At 35.3% G+C, this 15,428-nt stretch overlaps 1 protein-coding gene across 2 annotated transcripts; it reads right to left on the bottom strand.

The window, feature by feature from the left end:
• Window positions 1–1,512: 1,512 nt before the first annotated feature.
• On the bottom strand, window positions 1,513–10,428 carry C4BPB (complement component 4 binding protein beta). 2 transcript variants are annotated; one of them, XM_008064434.1, is made up of 7 exons: window positions 10,377–10,428; window positions 10,152–10,258; window positions 9,448–9,621; window positions 8,094–8,270; window positions 4,944–5,037; window positions 2,951–3,077; window positions 1,513–1,720 (listed from the first exon to the last, which is right to left on the bottom strand). In XM_008064434.1, exons 2-7 carry the CDS (start codon window positions 10,207–10,209, stop codon window positions 1,571–1,573), a joined length of 780 nt encoding a protein of 259 aa, XP_008062625.1. In that variant the 5' UTR covers window positions 10,210–10,258; window positions 10,377–10,428; the 3' UTR covers window positions 1,513–1,570. The 2 variants fall into 2 exon arrangements, with proteins under 2 accessions (XP_008062625.1, XP_008062626.1); XM_008064435.2 differs by lacking the exon at window positions 10,377–10,428 and having other exon boundaries at window positions 9,448–9,618; window positions 10,152–10,209.
• Window positions 10,429–15,428: the final 5,000 nt, after the last annotated feature.

Genomic DNA, 15,428 nt, shown 5'->3' with positions numbered 1-15,428 from the left:
GATATGCCATAAATTATTAAACATTTTTCTAATATTAGACATTGCAAATGTTCATAAGGTCTTGCTAGATAGATAATATATCCAATGATATAACAGCTTCAAATTAAAATCATTTTGCTCCAGTAAGATTAAACCTAAGAATGAATTTACTTGGTTAAAAAGCTATACTCTCAGCCAGGCTCAGCCTGTAACCCCGTGCTTTGGGAGGCTAAGGTGAGTGAATTGCCTGAGCCCGCGGGTTCGAGACCCCCCCTGGGCAACTTGGTGAGACCTCATCTCTACAATAAATCAAAAAATTATCCGGGCGTGGTAGCGCGCGCCTGTAGTTCCAGCTACTTGGAATGCTGAGGCGGAAGGGTCGCCGGAGCCCAGCAGGTAGAGGCTGCGGTGGCCGGGAGCATACTACTGCACTCCAGTCTGGGCGACTGAGTGAGACTCCCAACTCAATACATAAATAAATAAATAAATAAATAAATAATTTTTTTTAAAAAGCTATACTCTCTTATTCCATTTCTCAAATCTTCTTTCCACTTGGAACGTCCTTCTCCTTAATCTTTGTTTGTAAATCGCACTCATTTTTAAAGGTTCAAATAACTGTGACTTTGACAATGTTCCTGCCTCCTTCTCCCAGACAGAAGTGATCCTCCTCTCACATGAGCTCTCATACACACTGCTCTCAGAAACATGTTTGATCCATTCTAATCACCCTGAAATCACGTTATGTGTATACGTGTCTTGTGTCTCCTAGTAGACACTGGGCTGCTCCAGAGTCCATTTCTTATTCTCCTTTGTAACTTCACCTAGAGATTATTAAAATTATTTCAAGCTGTCTTATGTATTTTGATTATATGTTATTCAGATTTCTTATGTTTCAAGTGCAGGTCAGGGTGAGAGGTGGGAGAAGCTTGTGATGCCAGCTCAGTATGACATCTTGATAGAAAGCCTTAGAATTGTTATTTCTTCTATCCTCTGAAGAAAATATTTTCACTTGAGATGCACTATCTCAAATCTACCATGCAGAACTGGGTTTCATCGAAAAGGTAGAAAGCAATTTTACTGCAGGAGATTTGGAAACCTGCTTTCACAAATCCAATGTAGGGAGAGAATTTGTGGGTCCTAATTTTACTTCTGTTGCAATGAGTCATTTTAAGGATGTAACTGTTCTGAGGCTATTTTCCCAAAATGGGAGGTTAATTTTTGGCTCATAAAGTTTGGTTAATTTTTGCCTCATAATTCACATCTTATAGTAAAATATGAGGTACACTCTTAGCTGAGATCCAAGCATCTCCATTCTCCTTACAAACAGAAAATTACACTATCCACTCCCATTAATATGTTGTTAATTCTGGTCTTAGACAACCACCACACTTGGCCTTTTCATATTCTGAGTACAATAATAACACACAAATTCTGAATACAATATTAACATACACACATGCACTACATTGTACAACTGTAGCTGTTTACAATGAAGTTGCATTTTAGCTCAATAAGAGATAAATCTGAGACCAATTTCAGAATCAATAGGAAAATTTATTCATAGATGTATTTATATTACCAGTCTGTACTACTACAATGTTACAACATTTTTTGTCTTCAACTCAACCTTCTTCATCTCCAGATAATATTTTAGTCCTTCCATTGTCAAGCCACTTTCCTTTAATCGTTGCATAAAGTTCTCTGTGGCTGTGCAAACGTCCTTACTCTCCTGAAAGGCAAGCTGAAGAAAGAACATTTTAAACAAATTTTCAGTGTGCCAATGTGGTGGCTCACATCTATAATCCCAGCATTCTGGAAAGTCAAGGAGGAGGATTGCTTGAGCCAAGGGGTTCAAGACCAGCCTGGGCAACATAGCAAGACCTCATCTCTAAGAAATAAAAAAAAATTAGCTGGACACGGTGGCGTGTGCCTGTAATCCCAGCCACTCAGGAGGCAAAGGTGGGAAGACTTCCTGAACGCAGGAGCTCAAGACTGCAGTGAGCCATGATTGTGCCACTGCACTCCAACCTGGCTGACAGAGTGATACCCTCACTCAAAACAATTGTTGTGTTTTTTTTTAAATGCAAGGACTGAGACCCAGCAATATACTCTGAAGCCAGTAAGTAGTAGTTAGGTCCCCGAATGAGAGCTCAGAACCAAGACAGCTTAAGTAAAGATCTAGATCTTCAATGTGGTGAATTGGCTACATTTACTGGCTTGAATATAGTTATTAATATTACTCCAGTAATAAATATGAACTAAAAGATGAATCTCAATGAAATTAATCTGTACCGTGTTTTTTTTTGGCGGGGGGGTGCACTAGAAACATTTTAGAGACTTTTTCACAGCAGTATTTCCAAATCTCAGGTATTGAACTTGTGGACTTGCTCTATAAAGCACAGGAGACAACTCTTTCCAACAGGGACTTAGGGGGATTTGTGGTGATGGTGGTGAAAGGGACTTCTACATATAAAAATGTGAGTTCAAAGCCCATCCAAGTTGCTGCAAAGTTCATAATTTTGTCCTTCTTTATGGACTTAGAGTCTACAATACTGAGTGATCTATCACAGAAACGAAGAACTGAGTACCACATATTCTCACTCATAAATGGACCCTGAACAATTATCATAATACAATAAGAAAGGAATTGGCAGTAGTGGGAAACTGCCAGGGGATGGGGGGGAATTGACAGTAGTGGAAACTGCTGGTGGGGGGGTATACCTTAACAATAAGGGTACCTACATAATGAACCTTTGTATACCTAACCCTGAATTGTACCCCACATCTTTAAAATAAAAAAATTTTTTTAATGTGAGTTCATAGTTTATTGAGCCCCTTCTATGATCAGGCTAAGGCCAACCCATTCAAAAACATCCCACACTGAACCAATACTCACTGAGCATGTGCTAGGAGCCATGCCAGGCCCAGAAGATGCTGCTAAGAACAAGACAGATAAGAGCCTCCTACTTACAAGAGCCTTCTCATACGCATCCTGAAGAGCTGGCTTAGGTGCTTTCTGGATCAACTCACAGACCGGAAGTGCACTGCTCCACTCCCCATCAATGCACTGCTGCTTCTGCTCGCCCACTAAGTGGTACCTGAACAGCAGTTGGAGCAAGCCTCAGCCTTTCCACCTTCTGGACTGGTTAGCTGAGGCTGGTTTTGTGTTGTTGTATTTCAGTATTTCAAACTGTGATGGAAGTCACCTCCCTGCCCATGAGCCTTAAGGCATGTTTGAGTTGTCTTGGTAGTAGAAAGCAGTTATAAAGTAAAACCACTCTCCTGCAGAGTGGCCAAAGTGATGAGTCAATCCATAAAAGTGAGAAATTCTGAATCAGAGTGTTTACACATACAATTTTTTGGGTGGGGAGAATGAGAGAAGAAACACTTTATTATTCAGTAACCTAAAAAGGCATCTGTCATCTATGTTCTAAAAAGGAGCAGGAAATGGCAGACACCCTTAAATAAATCTTTTCCCCTTTTCATCAGCAATTTATTCATTAAAGACAAAAATATACATTAATACAGAGGAAAAATTAAAAACACGTATAGATATTAAAGACTTTCATGAAATATATGTATTTTTTTGCTGTAAAATAAGTTGTATTCAAAATTGTAATTCAAAAATTGTAATTCAAAAATTGTAATTCAAAAATTTCAAAAAGCAAACACATTTACTTTTTGACAGAAGATTCAGTTCCCAATCAAAAGATCCAAAAAAGGCAGCATGAGGCACAGCCCCTTTCATTTTGCAGCTTACTCACAAGTTAAACAATTCTGTTTTACTATATCTTAGTAATACTTTGTAAAATTATTGTCATAGGAGAGAAATAAAATTTATATTTATATTAGTATAGTATAATTACTAATTTCAATAAAACCTTATTAACAAATTCATCTAGTCTGTCTTCTTTGACCATAGAAGGAAATGTTCCATAAATCTTTTAGAAGAAATATATGTACACTTAATGAGAAAATGAAAATATCTCTATCAAACAAATCAGGGAAAAGAAATATAACATTTGGAGATATATACATATATCTTTTACATATTCACTTAACATTATATTATGAGCAGTTTCTCACATTGTTATTCTCCCAAAGCATAACTGAAATTCTCTGTGTAATATTTTTCTCATAAATCTCCCATAATATGTAAACACTCTTCAGTAGATATTTAAAGTATTTCCAGATTGTTGCTGAAAATAGTTTGCTGAGCACATTTATATATAGATATTTGGCCAAATGTCTATTTCCTTAGAAGAGACTTGTGATTTTAAAGTATTTTTAAAGCATTGTCTTTACTGCTACCCAGTATATAATTTAACTAAAAATAACCAAAGGAAAAGAAATTTTGCCTGCAGGTGAGGATTAAGATAAACTAATTTACATTACTAGGTATTAGTGAATGGGCTATAAAGGAGCAATAGCTTTTAATCAGAAAAACTTGAGAGTTGACTGTAAAGTCCGTTGAAAGCATATAATGAGATTGAAACACCAGTGAAGCCATAGGATTCTGAGTTAATAGGATTGAAGCAAGAGAAAGAGAAAGTTAAGAGATCAGTAAGGTGGGTGGCCAGGCAGCCCAAATTAAGGTTGCACTTTAATCAGGATGCTTTAAGAGTAGATACTCTTAAGTCTTTGTATTTCTGCTATCTGTTTTGTTCTTTTTTGGTTTTTTGTTCTATGATTCTTTAGGAAAACATACATTTTAAATATTTTGTCTTAACTAAGAGGAAAAAGTGATACTCCCATTATAATAAATAGGATACTTTAACAGGATCATTCTGTGTTCCAGGGATTGGGGAAAGTTAACAGTAGGCTAAAGCAGTTCCCCAAAGCAGAATGAGCTCAGAATCCTGCAGCAGTAGGAAATCAAAGGACCAGATGGGCCCAGACTGGTTCACTCTCCAAAACAATCTGCCAAGGGGCAGGATCTCACATTTGAAGCTGTGTGCACTTACCTCTCTTTGCAGTAATAACTAATAATAGATCCCAAGGTGAAATCATTTCCTTCAAAATAGCCATGAGCTGGATTCCCAGGAGGGCCACAGTCTCCTGAAAGGAGTGTAAGAGTGACAGCTGAGAGAGACAAGAATGCTCAACAAGCAGCACAACTAAATGTAACTGTCTATGCCAGCACCTGTCATCTTCAGAGCATCACATGTGGGATCTGGGAACATGTTCTCCATTCACATTCATCTTGTCAAAATCATATTTTGTCCATGGGAAAGAGCCTTTACTCAGTGGTTGGGTAAAAATAGAAAATTGAAAAAGAGCATGTATAATAGTATGTTTGTAAAACACAGTTACACAAACATATGCACAGAAAAAAGTCTGGAAAGTTATACATCAAAGTACTCATTATCCTTGGGTGGTAGGCTTGTAGGTAATAGTTTTCTTCTTTATTTTCTATATTTTTCTACAACAAAGATATATTGCTTGAGCAGTTAATACACTGTAAATAATTTTTTAAAGCTCTTATTTAGTCTAAGGCTCTTAGACTAAATAGAAGAAAACAAAAGGAATGTCTATGAGTTGATTGGGGAATTTCAGAGTTCTGGTGACTTTTATGAATACAATTTTGAACTGAAGGAGATGGTGTGAATCTTGAATCTGAACTGAGAAGAATATGATTTAGTTTAGGGACCTAGGAAGCTCAACCTAGATTTAGGTGATGAAGCAACACAAAAAGACAAGGATCCCGTGGTTGGGAGTTAGGACAGGAACTACTGAATTATAAGAAAGTAAAACAGAAAAGTTTGACAGAAATAAATACTTTAAGTCTCTGTCAAGCTAATGATATTACATGCTTGTAACTTAATATAGCGCATATGCATGTTTTAAGTAACCCCAAATTTTCTCATATAAGAGCATATGTAGTTTGTGCTTTTAAACCCTATCTTATTGTTTTATTTCTTTGTTTTATTATTATTTTTTAGAGACAGGAGCTTGCTATGTTGCCCACACTGGCCTCAAACTCCTAGCTCAAGTAATTCTCCTGCCTCAGCCCCCCAAGTAGCTATACTATAGGTACACATCACTATGCCTAGCTTTTATTTTAGTAGCTACCACCAAAATGCATCCAAAGAGTGATTATCACTTTATGCTCTTACTGACATAAATGTCTCACTGATGTTTAAGACTCATCTTAAATGATATTGGTTGAATTACTCTTTTCATTTTTAGCTAATCTGATCAGTAAAAGATTTGTATCTAATTTTACTTTCCAGTTCTGTAATTACTAGTAACGTCCGATATCCTTTAATAAAATTGGGAAATAGAAATGTTTTTTGGGGTCATTTTGGAATTGTCTCTCCTTACGCAACTTTGCCATTTTGGGGTGGTCTTTTCCTTAGTAATTTCTGGGGGCTCCTTGTATATTAAAAATATGAAGTCTTTAACCATCAAATATGTTGCAAATGTTTTCTCCAAGTCTGTTATCTTTTAATTTTTATTATTTTTGTTGGTATGTAGAAATTTTTATTTAAATCTGTCCATTTTCTTCCTTCATGATTTCTGAATTTTATGTTACTGACAAAGGAGACTTTTTTCACTTCAAGATAATAAATATATTATCTCATGTTTTCTTTTAACATTTTAATAATTTTGCTTTTTATAGTTATATATTTAATTCCACTTGGAATATATTTTCAATATGATGTGAGCTAGAGGCCTGTCTTCTTTTAAATAAATAGTCACCCATTACCACTGAATACTTTTCCTTCTGATTTAAAATAAACTGTCCTACTTATCTGTATTTATACTTTGTTATTTTAATGGCACACTAATTACATCACCTATAATTTGCCATTTTAATACTCATTTGCTTATAGTAACTTTGTGATACATTTTACCATCTAAGAAGGCAAGTGTTCCTTCCCCTTTATTTGTCCTTTTTCCAGCCAAATATATACATTAATCATCATTTTCCCAAAAATATTTGCAATGTTAAATGTGTACCTTTCCAATTAATATTTTTAAATTAATGGTTTGTTTCATATTTTTTAAATTTAAAAGTCTGGTGGAAATACATTGTAATACTAAATTTGCCCATCCCAGATTAAGGCATGATTTTTTCTTTTATTTATGTTTTGTTTTATGTCCTTTGGTAAATTTTCATATAGATCTTGTGAATGGAATTATTTTTACATTTCAATATTTCAATAATAATTATTAATATTAACTAGCTATTAATATTAACTTTTAAATATCTGGTTTATATCCACTTATGTATTAAAATTTTTAGTAGAATTCTCGGATCTTTTATCATCTGCAAATAGTAACATCTTGTGAGCCAACAATTATTCTAGGAATCTATCTTATAGAAATAATAACATAGAGGTGAGGATATATATGTGATCTAAAACATTCATTTTATCATTGTTCCTAATAGCAAAAATATGGAAACAAAATTAGTGACCATCAATATGAATGATGGGTAATAAATTATGGCATATCCATATGCAATTATTAAAAAGCAGGCAGTAGAGCTATATGTATCAGTCTGGAAAAAAATCTATGTATATTTTTATATAAATAAAGCAATTTAAAAATATGGTCCCATTTTTCTAAGTAAATATATATATATACATATAAAATATTTATTTAATACCTATTTAAACATTTTATTTGTGTTTGTTTTAAATGTCTGCATAAATACTTTTAAAAGTCATGAAACAAACACCTTAACTGATTACCTCTGAAAGATATGGGTTTTAGTGACATAAAGAGGGACTTTCACCTCTTGTAGATAATTTTGCAGTGGACGAGTTATGGTGTTGTTCCTGTTTTTTGTGTTTTTTTTCAAATACGAACTTTAAAACACTAGCTCAAAATAAAAAATAGTCAATGCCACACTGCATTAGATCTAGTACGACAGGAATTGAGAGAAGAAAAAGGTCTTGTTTGGATGCTGTTCATTTCATTGGAGTTAAGCTAAGGTTTGGTTGTGTGAGCTCCACTTGTTTCCTGGCTATCTGTGCTAGGTCCTAAACCATTCCCAGATATCAAAAAAGAGAGAGAAAAAAGCATTACAACGATGTGACAAATGCCTAGGGTGACACTACTAATCAGTGTCTTTGGAACTCCTGATGGTTTCTCTTGGTACTTACTACTTTTGCAGACGGGAAAGGGAGGTGCCCAGGTGTGGTCTTCTAGACACTGGCTCCAATAGCTGCCCTTGAGGATGTAGTGGTCATTGCACTTAAACGTGATTTTGTCACTTATATTCACAGGTCCTGAAGAGTTGAACTCGCCATTCACTAGCACAGGGTCAGGACAGTGGCCTACTAAAGAAGAAATAAGCAGTGATTTAGGCAAAGCTGAAACCTGCCATAGCAAAGGTTGGACCTCCTCAGTCTTCGGTGAGAAAACAGGAAGTTAGAGCTAAAACTGCACATTTTTAATAGAGCCAGATATATGATCTTAAACCATATCAAGGCACGATGAGAAAAGAGGATAACTTAAGGACCACAGAAAAGATCTTAGTCATGCACAAGAATTACATGAACTGGCAATTAAGTCTACTAAAAATCTACTAAAATAAAAAAGCACATAGCTGGAAATTACCAGTAGTGTGTTTATTGTATGGTTATGTTAAGCATGGCTCAACATTCTTCACCCTAATGAGATTGAAACACCAGTGATAAGTCTATCCTTCCCTTTCATCCAGCCAAATATACACTTACTCCTCGTTTTTTTTTTTTACTTTGTTTTGTTTTGTTTTTTTGCCATGCTGTAGAAAAACAGGAGAGAAAGAAGAGAGATGTAAATTTGGCCATATGGATGAAGAATAATATTTGTGTGCTTTACTCTAGTTATACAGAGAACTAATGCAGCTATTCTTAAAAATAGTAATAGTAAGAAAGATATGGACTATTAATTCTCCATCTATACAAGGACACCACTAATAATGTTTTGTGACCTTAACTGACTCACTTGGATCTAAGTTATCACATCTGTAAACAGAGAGCATAAATGTTTCCCAGTTCAAAAGATATACCATGGGTGAAATAAAATGGTATAATGCACTTGCTTCAAAATAATCAAATAAGGCTATACATGAAACAAGATTAGTCATATGTTGATTACTGAAGCTGTGTGATGGATATATGAGTTAATTTGACTCTTCTGTCTTTTGTATATATTTTAAGTTTTCCATAATACAAAAATTGTATGGCAGTATGAAATTAAACAAATTACAGCAAAAAGTAGTTTTATATATGAAAGAAATGTTTTCCTTCTTGTAGGAGTAATTGATTCTGTTAATTCAACTAAATTAACACTGATCAAGAACTGATCACGTGCCTTCTAAGAGAAGTTCCACCATAAGTGTGCTTTAAAAGTGGAATCCTAGAAATTGAAAATTTTAAAAAATAAAATTTGACCACAGTCTACAGGAAGCAGGATGGGAAAGAATAGGGCAGGATAATAATATGGACAAAGAAGTGGAAAGGTCCAACTTACAGCGGCACTTAATGGGGGCGGCATTCCACTCCTTAGAGGCATTGCAAAAAAGTTTTTTTTCTCCTACCGGGTGGTAGCCTTCGATGCAAATGTAAGTCCCAAAAATCTGTCCTTCCACCTCCTTTGCAACAAATATACTATTGTCCACTGGGGGAAGTTCTGGACAGTTCTCTGCTGGAAGGAAAAAGAAAACAGATTCACTTGACATATCATATTCTGTTCCCCCTTCCAAGTGTCTTTTTCCTGGATTATTGATCCTGATTCCTGTACTGTTCCATGTCTGTATACATCCATGGCCCTCCCTTCTCAAGAAGTTCCAAAGTTTTATTTCCAAAAGGAATTTCACTCAAATTTCACTCAAACTCAACCACAGGTTATCCACTTCTAAGCCAACAATCCCCTTCCCAAATAGCAATCCTGGAGTTTACAGGTAAGATGTCTCAGAATTTTGAAATTGTTACTTCTTTTGTTTCCAGGACAGAAAGGAGAAAGTAAACAGTAACCAGCCACTTCAGAGAGCAGGATCACCATTAAACATTTACTAAGCTCCTACTGAGTACAGAGCACTAGTAATTTTGGATTTTTCAACAAAAGAAATAAATATCATAAATATAAATCTCATTAAGACTCTAAGCAGAATTCCTCATAATCCACAAACTCGTATCAAATGCCTGGTAAGCTGATTTTAAGAAACACATACGTACCTTCTGAAGCAGAACCCAACCACACAACCACAAGACAGTACACAACCTGAAAAAACATCTGGTGATCAATTACTTGACCCAGGCTGGAATTAACCCAGCCCAGACACCTGATTTGAATCAAAATAGATCTTCTAACACTGCTTAAGGTCAGACCAACCGACTTCCTCCTAGAGAAGAATGATTTTCCTTCCTTGGAGACAATGTAAAAAAATTTTTAAAAACTGCAACGGAAATAAGAATAGCAGTGAGGAAGTTGGTATAGGGAGGGATTTTGCACAAATACATAGAGATGGCAAAAGAACTGCCAGTTTTAAAACTCAGTTTCAGGAATTTCCTGGTTTCTGGGAATACAAATCTAGTTGACCAGTATTTTTGAACTGCAGGTTTATCCTTCTCCAACAACGTGAGTCAAATGGTCTTGCCATAACCTTGACTTCTGTCAATATTTGCCAGTGTTTACAGTCCACCTTCTGCAACTCTCTTCAGCATTGGGGGAAGAGAACAGGGTGCCAATCCCTGGAGCTTTGCCAGGCAAGACTCAATTCTGAATGCTACCTCGTTCCCCTTTCCCAAATACCGGATATCCAAAGGTTGTCAGCAGCACTGAAGACCAAAAGCTCAAAAAAGTTAACTATCCTTGTCTCTCTCTCTCCGGATGGCTTCCCAGTGAGGAGCTGGTCGTCAGTTTCCAACCCTGAGAACTCCAAAGTCCTGCAGTGACACATTGTCCTCATTTTCCAGGCTGTATCAGGTTTCCCGCTTGGTAGCTCTTCCTAGGGCAGGATTTGGCCTGGATTCAAAGTTAACCAAATGAGTGGAGAGGTGAGGGGAATGTTTTGGTCTCAGGGACTAAACAGGTGAAATTGCTTTGGGGGTTTTCATAGCATTGTAGTCATGACTATTATAGCCCTTAATTGGTTCTCTGTGTTCTAATTATAAAATTGGGGTAAAATTTTTACACATTTTCAGGTTTTAATAAAATAAGTATAAGGTTTCTAAGGACACATAGTAAGATCTCAAAAGTTATTCTTTCCCCACTCATTGTTATTACTTTATAATGATTTATCTATGGCTTTCTCCTAAAGGGAATCAGAATATGCCACACCAAAATGTGCTACTTTGGCATAAAAATTATTTTAAGCTGAAGATGAGATTCAGTGATGGGGGCGGTGAGGAAAGTTTTCTTGGGATTCCCTTATCTGACTAGAGGCAGCAATTTCTGGGAAATAAGGTTGCTATACATTCTTCTTCAGGGCAGATCTACTCCCAGAAGGGAGAGTTTGAAGTAAAACTTATCCCCAATTCCTTCTCCAGGGAAGTTTTATGACCTTGAAGGAGATAGAAAAACCATTCACATGTATACATATACAAACATTATTACAAACTTTTAAATCTCCCATTTGTTCTCCTGAAAAAAACATTTATCTTTCCAAAAAGTCATCTGTTTTCCTTTCTCCTCCTCTCCTTCCCCTATTGAGCCCCCATTCTAACCACCCTTTTGAATTAATCACTGAGTTATCCCACTTGTATTCCTATTGCACATGTAAATAAACTGTTTTGGCTCCTGTTAATCTTTTATTAATTTAATTTGCAGATCCCAACCACTAAATGTAATAGGGTAAAGTTTTTCCCTCTTTCTTATGCCCACACTAAAACTGTTAACTCTAAGACAGCATTTGTGCCTTATTAATATTCGTATTCCCTTCCATTGTGCTCCATATCGCAAAGCAGTCACCTGCTAAAATAAATGAATGAAAGTAATGCGGAAATAAACAGAAAAAAAACCATCATCCAGAAATTCTACCCCAGCCCCCAAAATCCCTTTATCATTTATTGTATGCTGCTTTATGCTTTTAAAATCTTATCTTTTCTAAACTAATATGGAACTTGCATAGTATAAACATGATTTTTAAAAAGTTTAAAACATGACACTTGTAAATATAAAATAAATATACATCAAAAATTTTCTTCAACTCATTAATGAGGAACCATTATGATGCTACAGCTGGTTCAAAGAATTTGAGGAATAAAAATTTAAATAGACAGTCAAAAGCATTCTGAAATGACCTTTTTAATAAATGCAAAACTAGTGAATATCCTATAGAGCAACGAACTGTAATATTTGAAACTGCTACCTGATGGAAATAATGAAAACAAAATGGACAAATTTCGTTTACTATACAATGATCAGGAAGCATTTGCATCGTTCTCAGATAAGGATCATTCACATTATTATTCCTTTGCTACAAATTAACCTATATTCTTAGAGTTATAAAAGAGCCTAATTAATAGAAAGTCAATCAGAGTTGCATACTGCTGTAGAACTGATAATCTCCAGAGGGTCTGCAAGAAAATGCCCATTGAAAATTTTTTCCAGTGATCTTTTTTTTGGTACCTAGTTCTAAGTTTTGAATTTTTCTTAACATATCACATATTCTTATTGACTAATATACATTCTTCAATGTCTTATATAGCTATAGATATATGTACATAATGTGTGTACAATAAATTTTTAAGGAGGGAAAGAAAACCTAATTTGATCCTACATAAATATAAACATAAAGTAGAACACATATTACAGGAAATAATTGCAAATAATTCTTTATTTCAATGGTTTACTTCAGATCAGAACTATTAGGACTTTAGAAAGCTACCACATTGCTTATACTATTGTCTTACTATTACCTATGAATACAAAAATACTCACACTAAGTGGGATATTTAACAATAAATATCATCACAAAGTTCAAGCTGTGTTTTTCTGTCAAATAAGTTGCAAAAATAAGTTAGAAAAAAACCATTTCAAAGCTTTTTAGATTTTAGAATTACAGATAAAAAACATTATAGGCATATATGTTTTATTGCAAGTATCCAAAGTTAGATAATTTAATTATCAAGAATGTACAGGCTTTTCTGTCATCTTAGACATTAAGGACAATTTGATCTATTCCAGATTGTTTCCTGAAGAACAGGGGTAATAAGGAAGTTGCATTCAGACTGGTTTGATTGCTTTTACAAAGAAAATGGGCAGACAATAATTAAAGGAAGAGATCAGAAGAGAAGAAGGGAGGGTATAAATGCAAAAGTCAGCAATGCCCAACTGGGGAAGATTCGAGGGGAGTTATAAAATGGGCACACACATGGTAGCATATGTGAGCTTTTAAGAGAATTGGGGAAAGACTATTTTAAGTTCTACCGTATGTCATGACTGGATTCCCTTTGATCTTCTTCAAAATAATTCAGAAAAGATTTAAATTGCTTTTCCAATTATTTTTTACATATTGAGTTGATGTTTCTTGAATCCCTCACAAAAATAAAAATAAAAACTTGGGCCAGAAAAGTAGACTTCACGAAGATCCCATGAGAATATAAATTTTAAAAAGAATATAAGCCGGGCTCGGTGGCTCAGCCTGTAATCCTGCGCCTTTGGGAGGCTGAGGTGAGTGGATTGCCTGAGCCCGCGGGTTCCAGACCCGCCTGGGCAGCGAGACCTGATCTCTACAATAAATAAAAAAATCAGCCGGGTGTGATAGCACACACCTGTAGTTTCGGCTACTTGGAAGGCTGAGGCGGAAGGATCGCCAGAGCCCAGCAGGTCGAGGCTGCGGTGGCCGGGAGTGGCCACTGCACTCCAGTCTGGGCGACAGAGTGAGTCTCCAACTCAAAAAAAGAAAAAGAATATAAATGTCTTAAAGGTCAAATTGTGCATGAAACACTATAGAATAAGCTTCAATTATCAGTTTGGATAGGACTGTGCTATGGCAAGATCAGACTTGAAGAATGAAAAACACTCTCCCTTTAAGTTATATAGGGGAGCAGAATATATGTCATCCCAAAATATGCCTTTTTGGTATAAGAATTATTTTGAGCTAAGGGAAATGAGATTCAACTGATACAGAAGAAAGCCTTTCTGGAGTTTTTAAAAATGACTAAAAGCAGAAACATCTACCCAGAGAAGTGGGGGCCAAAGGGAGGCCCAAACTTTACCCACTTGCATACCTAATCCTGAATTGTCTCCCATGCCTTTAAAATAAAATAAAAAATGGAAAAATAAAAGCAGAAACTTCTGAGAAATAAGTTCTGCCATAAGTCCCCTCTCTCATGGGAGTCTTATGGCCATGAAGTAGTCAGTGCCAAGAAGGACCTACACAAACCTTCTCCATTAGTTCCTTCATGTTCTTGCCATTCCAAAATTTGCAGCTCTGGAAACTTAAAATCCTTTTCCTTTGTCTCGTCACTTCTCTACAAAAGTGTCTTCTTTTGTTAAGATGCTAAATAAGTCCAAGTTCTAACCACTCCTTTAAGTTACTCATCATGAGTTTGCTCCATGCGATGTGTGGTGCACTTACTATTAAACTGTTGTTAACCTTTTCATTTCTAGTAATAAACTCTAGAAAAAGGGCAAGGATTTTGTTTTAGTCATTGCCCAGTAACCAGAGGGGAATCATTAAATATTGTTAAATAAATGAATAAAACTCTAGAATATCGCTAACACATGGCAGTCACGATCTCACTGCTATCACATTGAAGTGTCAGTGGAATTTGAAAAAGTCAGGAGTCACTGGTTGAAACCACTAGTTGGAAATATTTATACAATCTAATAATTTGAGAATCATATTAAATAAGCTAGTCTCAAACACATTTTGGACAATGTTATTAATATTTTGTGTATGTATAACGTAACAAATGCATCTTCTTTTGTGTGTGATCTTAAAAATTAATCTCATTTTTTAATTAAAAATAACTTTTATTGTATTTTCTTATTACAAAAGCAATACATATTACTCGCATATTTTAGCATGATTTTATTAATCCAGGAGATAAACTTTTCTCCAGAGAAATGCATCTCTTGGTTTATACTTATAATAAAAATCGACGAGGAAAAAGTATTCCAAAAAAACCACTGTCCCTTAACATTGTTCTTATCCTTTTATAGAAGACAGATATCCATAATCTGGAAATTTAACTTAAGATAATACTATGACATTAGACTTAAAAGCTCAAGCTACCTAAATTTCTACCAAAACAAAACCTGACAAGATAAATTACATGACATTCTGATTAAATACATGCAAACAGTGACATGAAGACTCAAAAATGCCTTACATGGATAGAATAAATAACTAAATAAAAACACTGTCTGATCATCAAAAAACAGCCTTAGATGCAGAGAGGAATCCACATCACAAAAAGAACAAAATCATTACAGTACAGCATGCTACAAGCAGCCAGGTGAAAATCACCTGCTACAGAGCAGAGTAAGGAGCCTTTCTGAAG

This window comes from Carlito syrichta, unplaced genomic scaffold (assembly GCF_000164805.1).
Source record: "Carlito syrichta isolate Samal-C Ts95f unplaced genomic scaffold, Tarsius_syrichta-2.0.1 Scaffold307338, whole genome shotgun sequence".
NCBI classification, from domain to species: domain Eukaryota; kingdom Metazoa; phylum Chordata; class Mammalia; order Primates; family Tarsiidae; genus Carlito; species Carlito syrichta.
The sequence above is the reverse complement of the archived record's forward strand: the minus strand, read 5'-3'. Positions and strand labels throughout refer to the sequence as shown.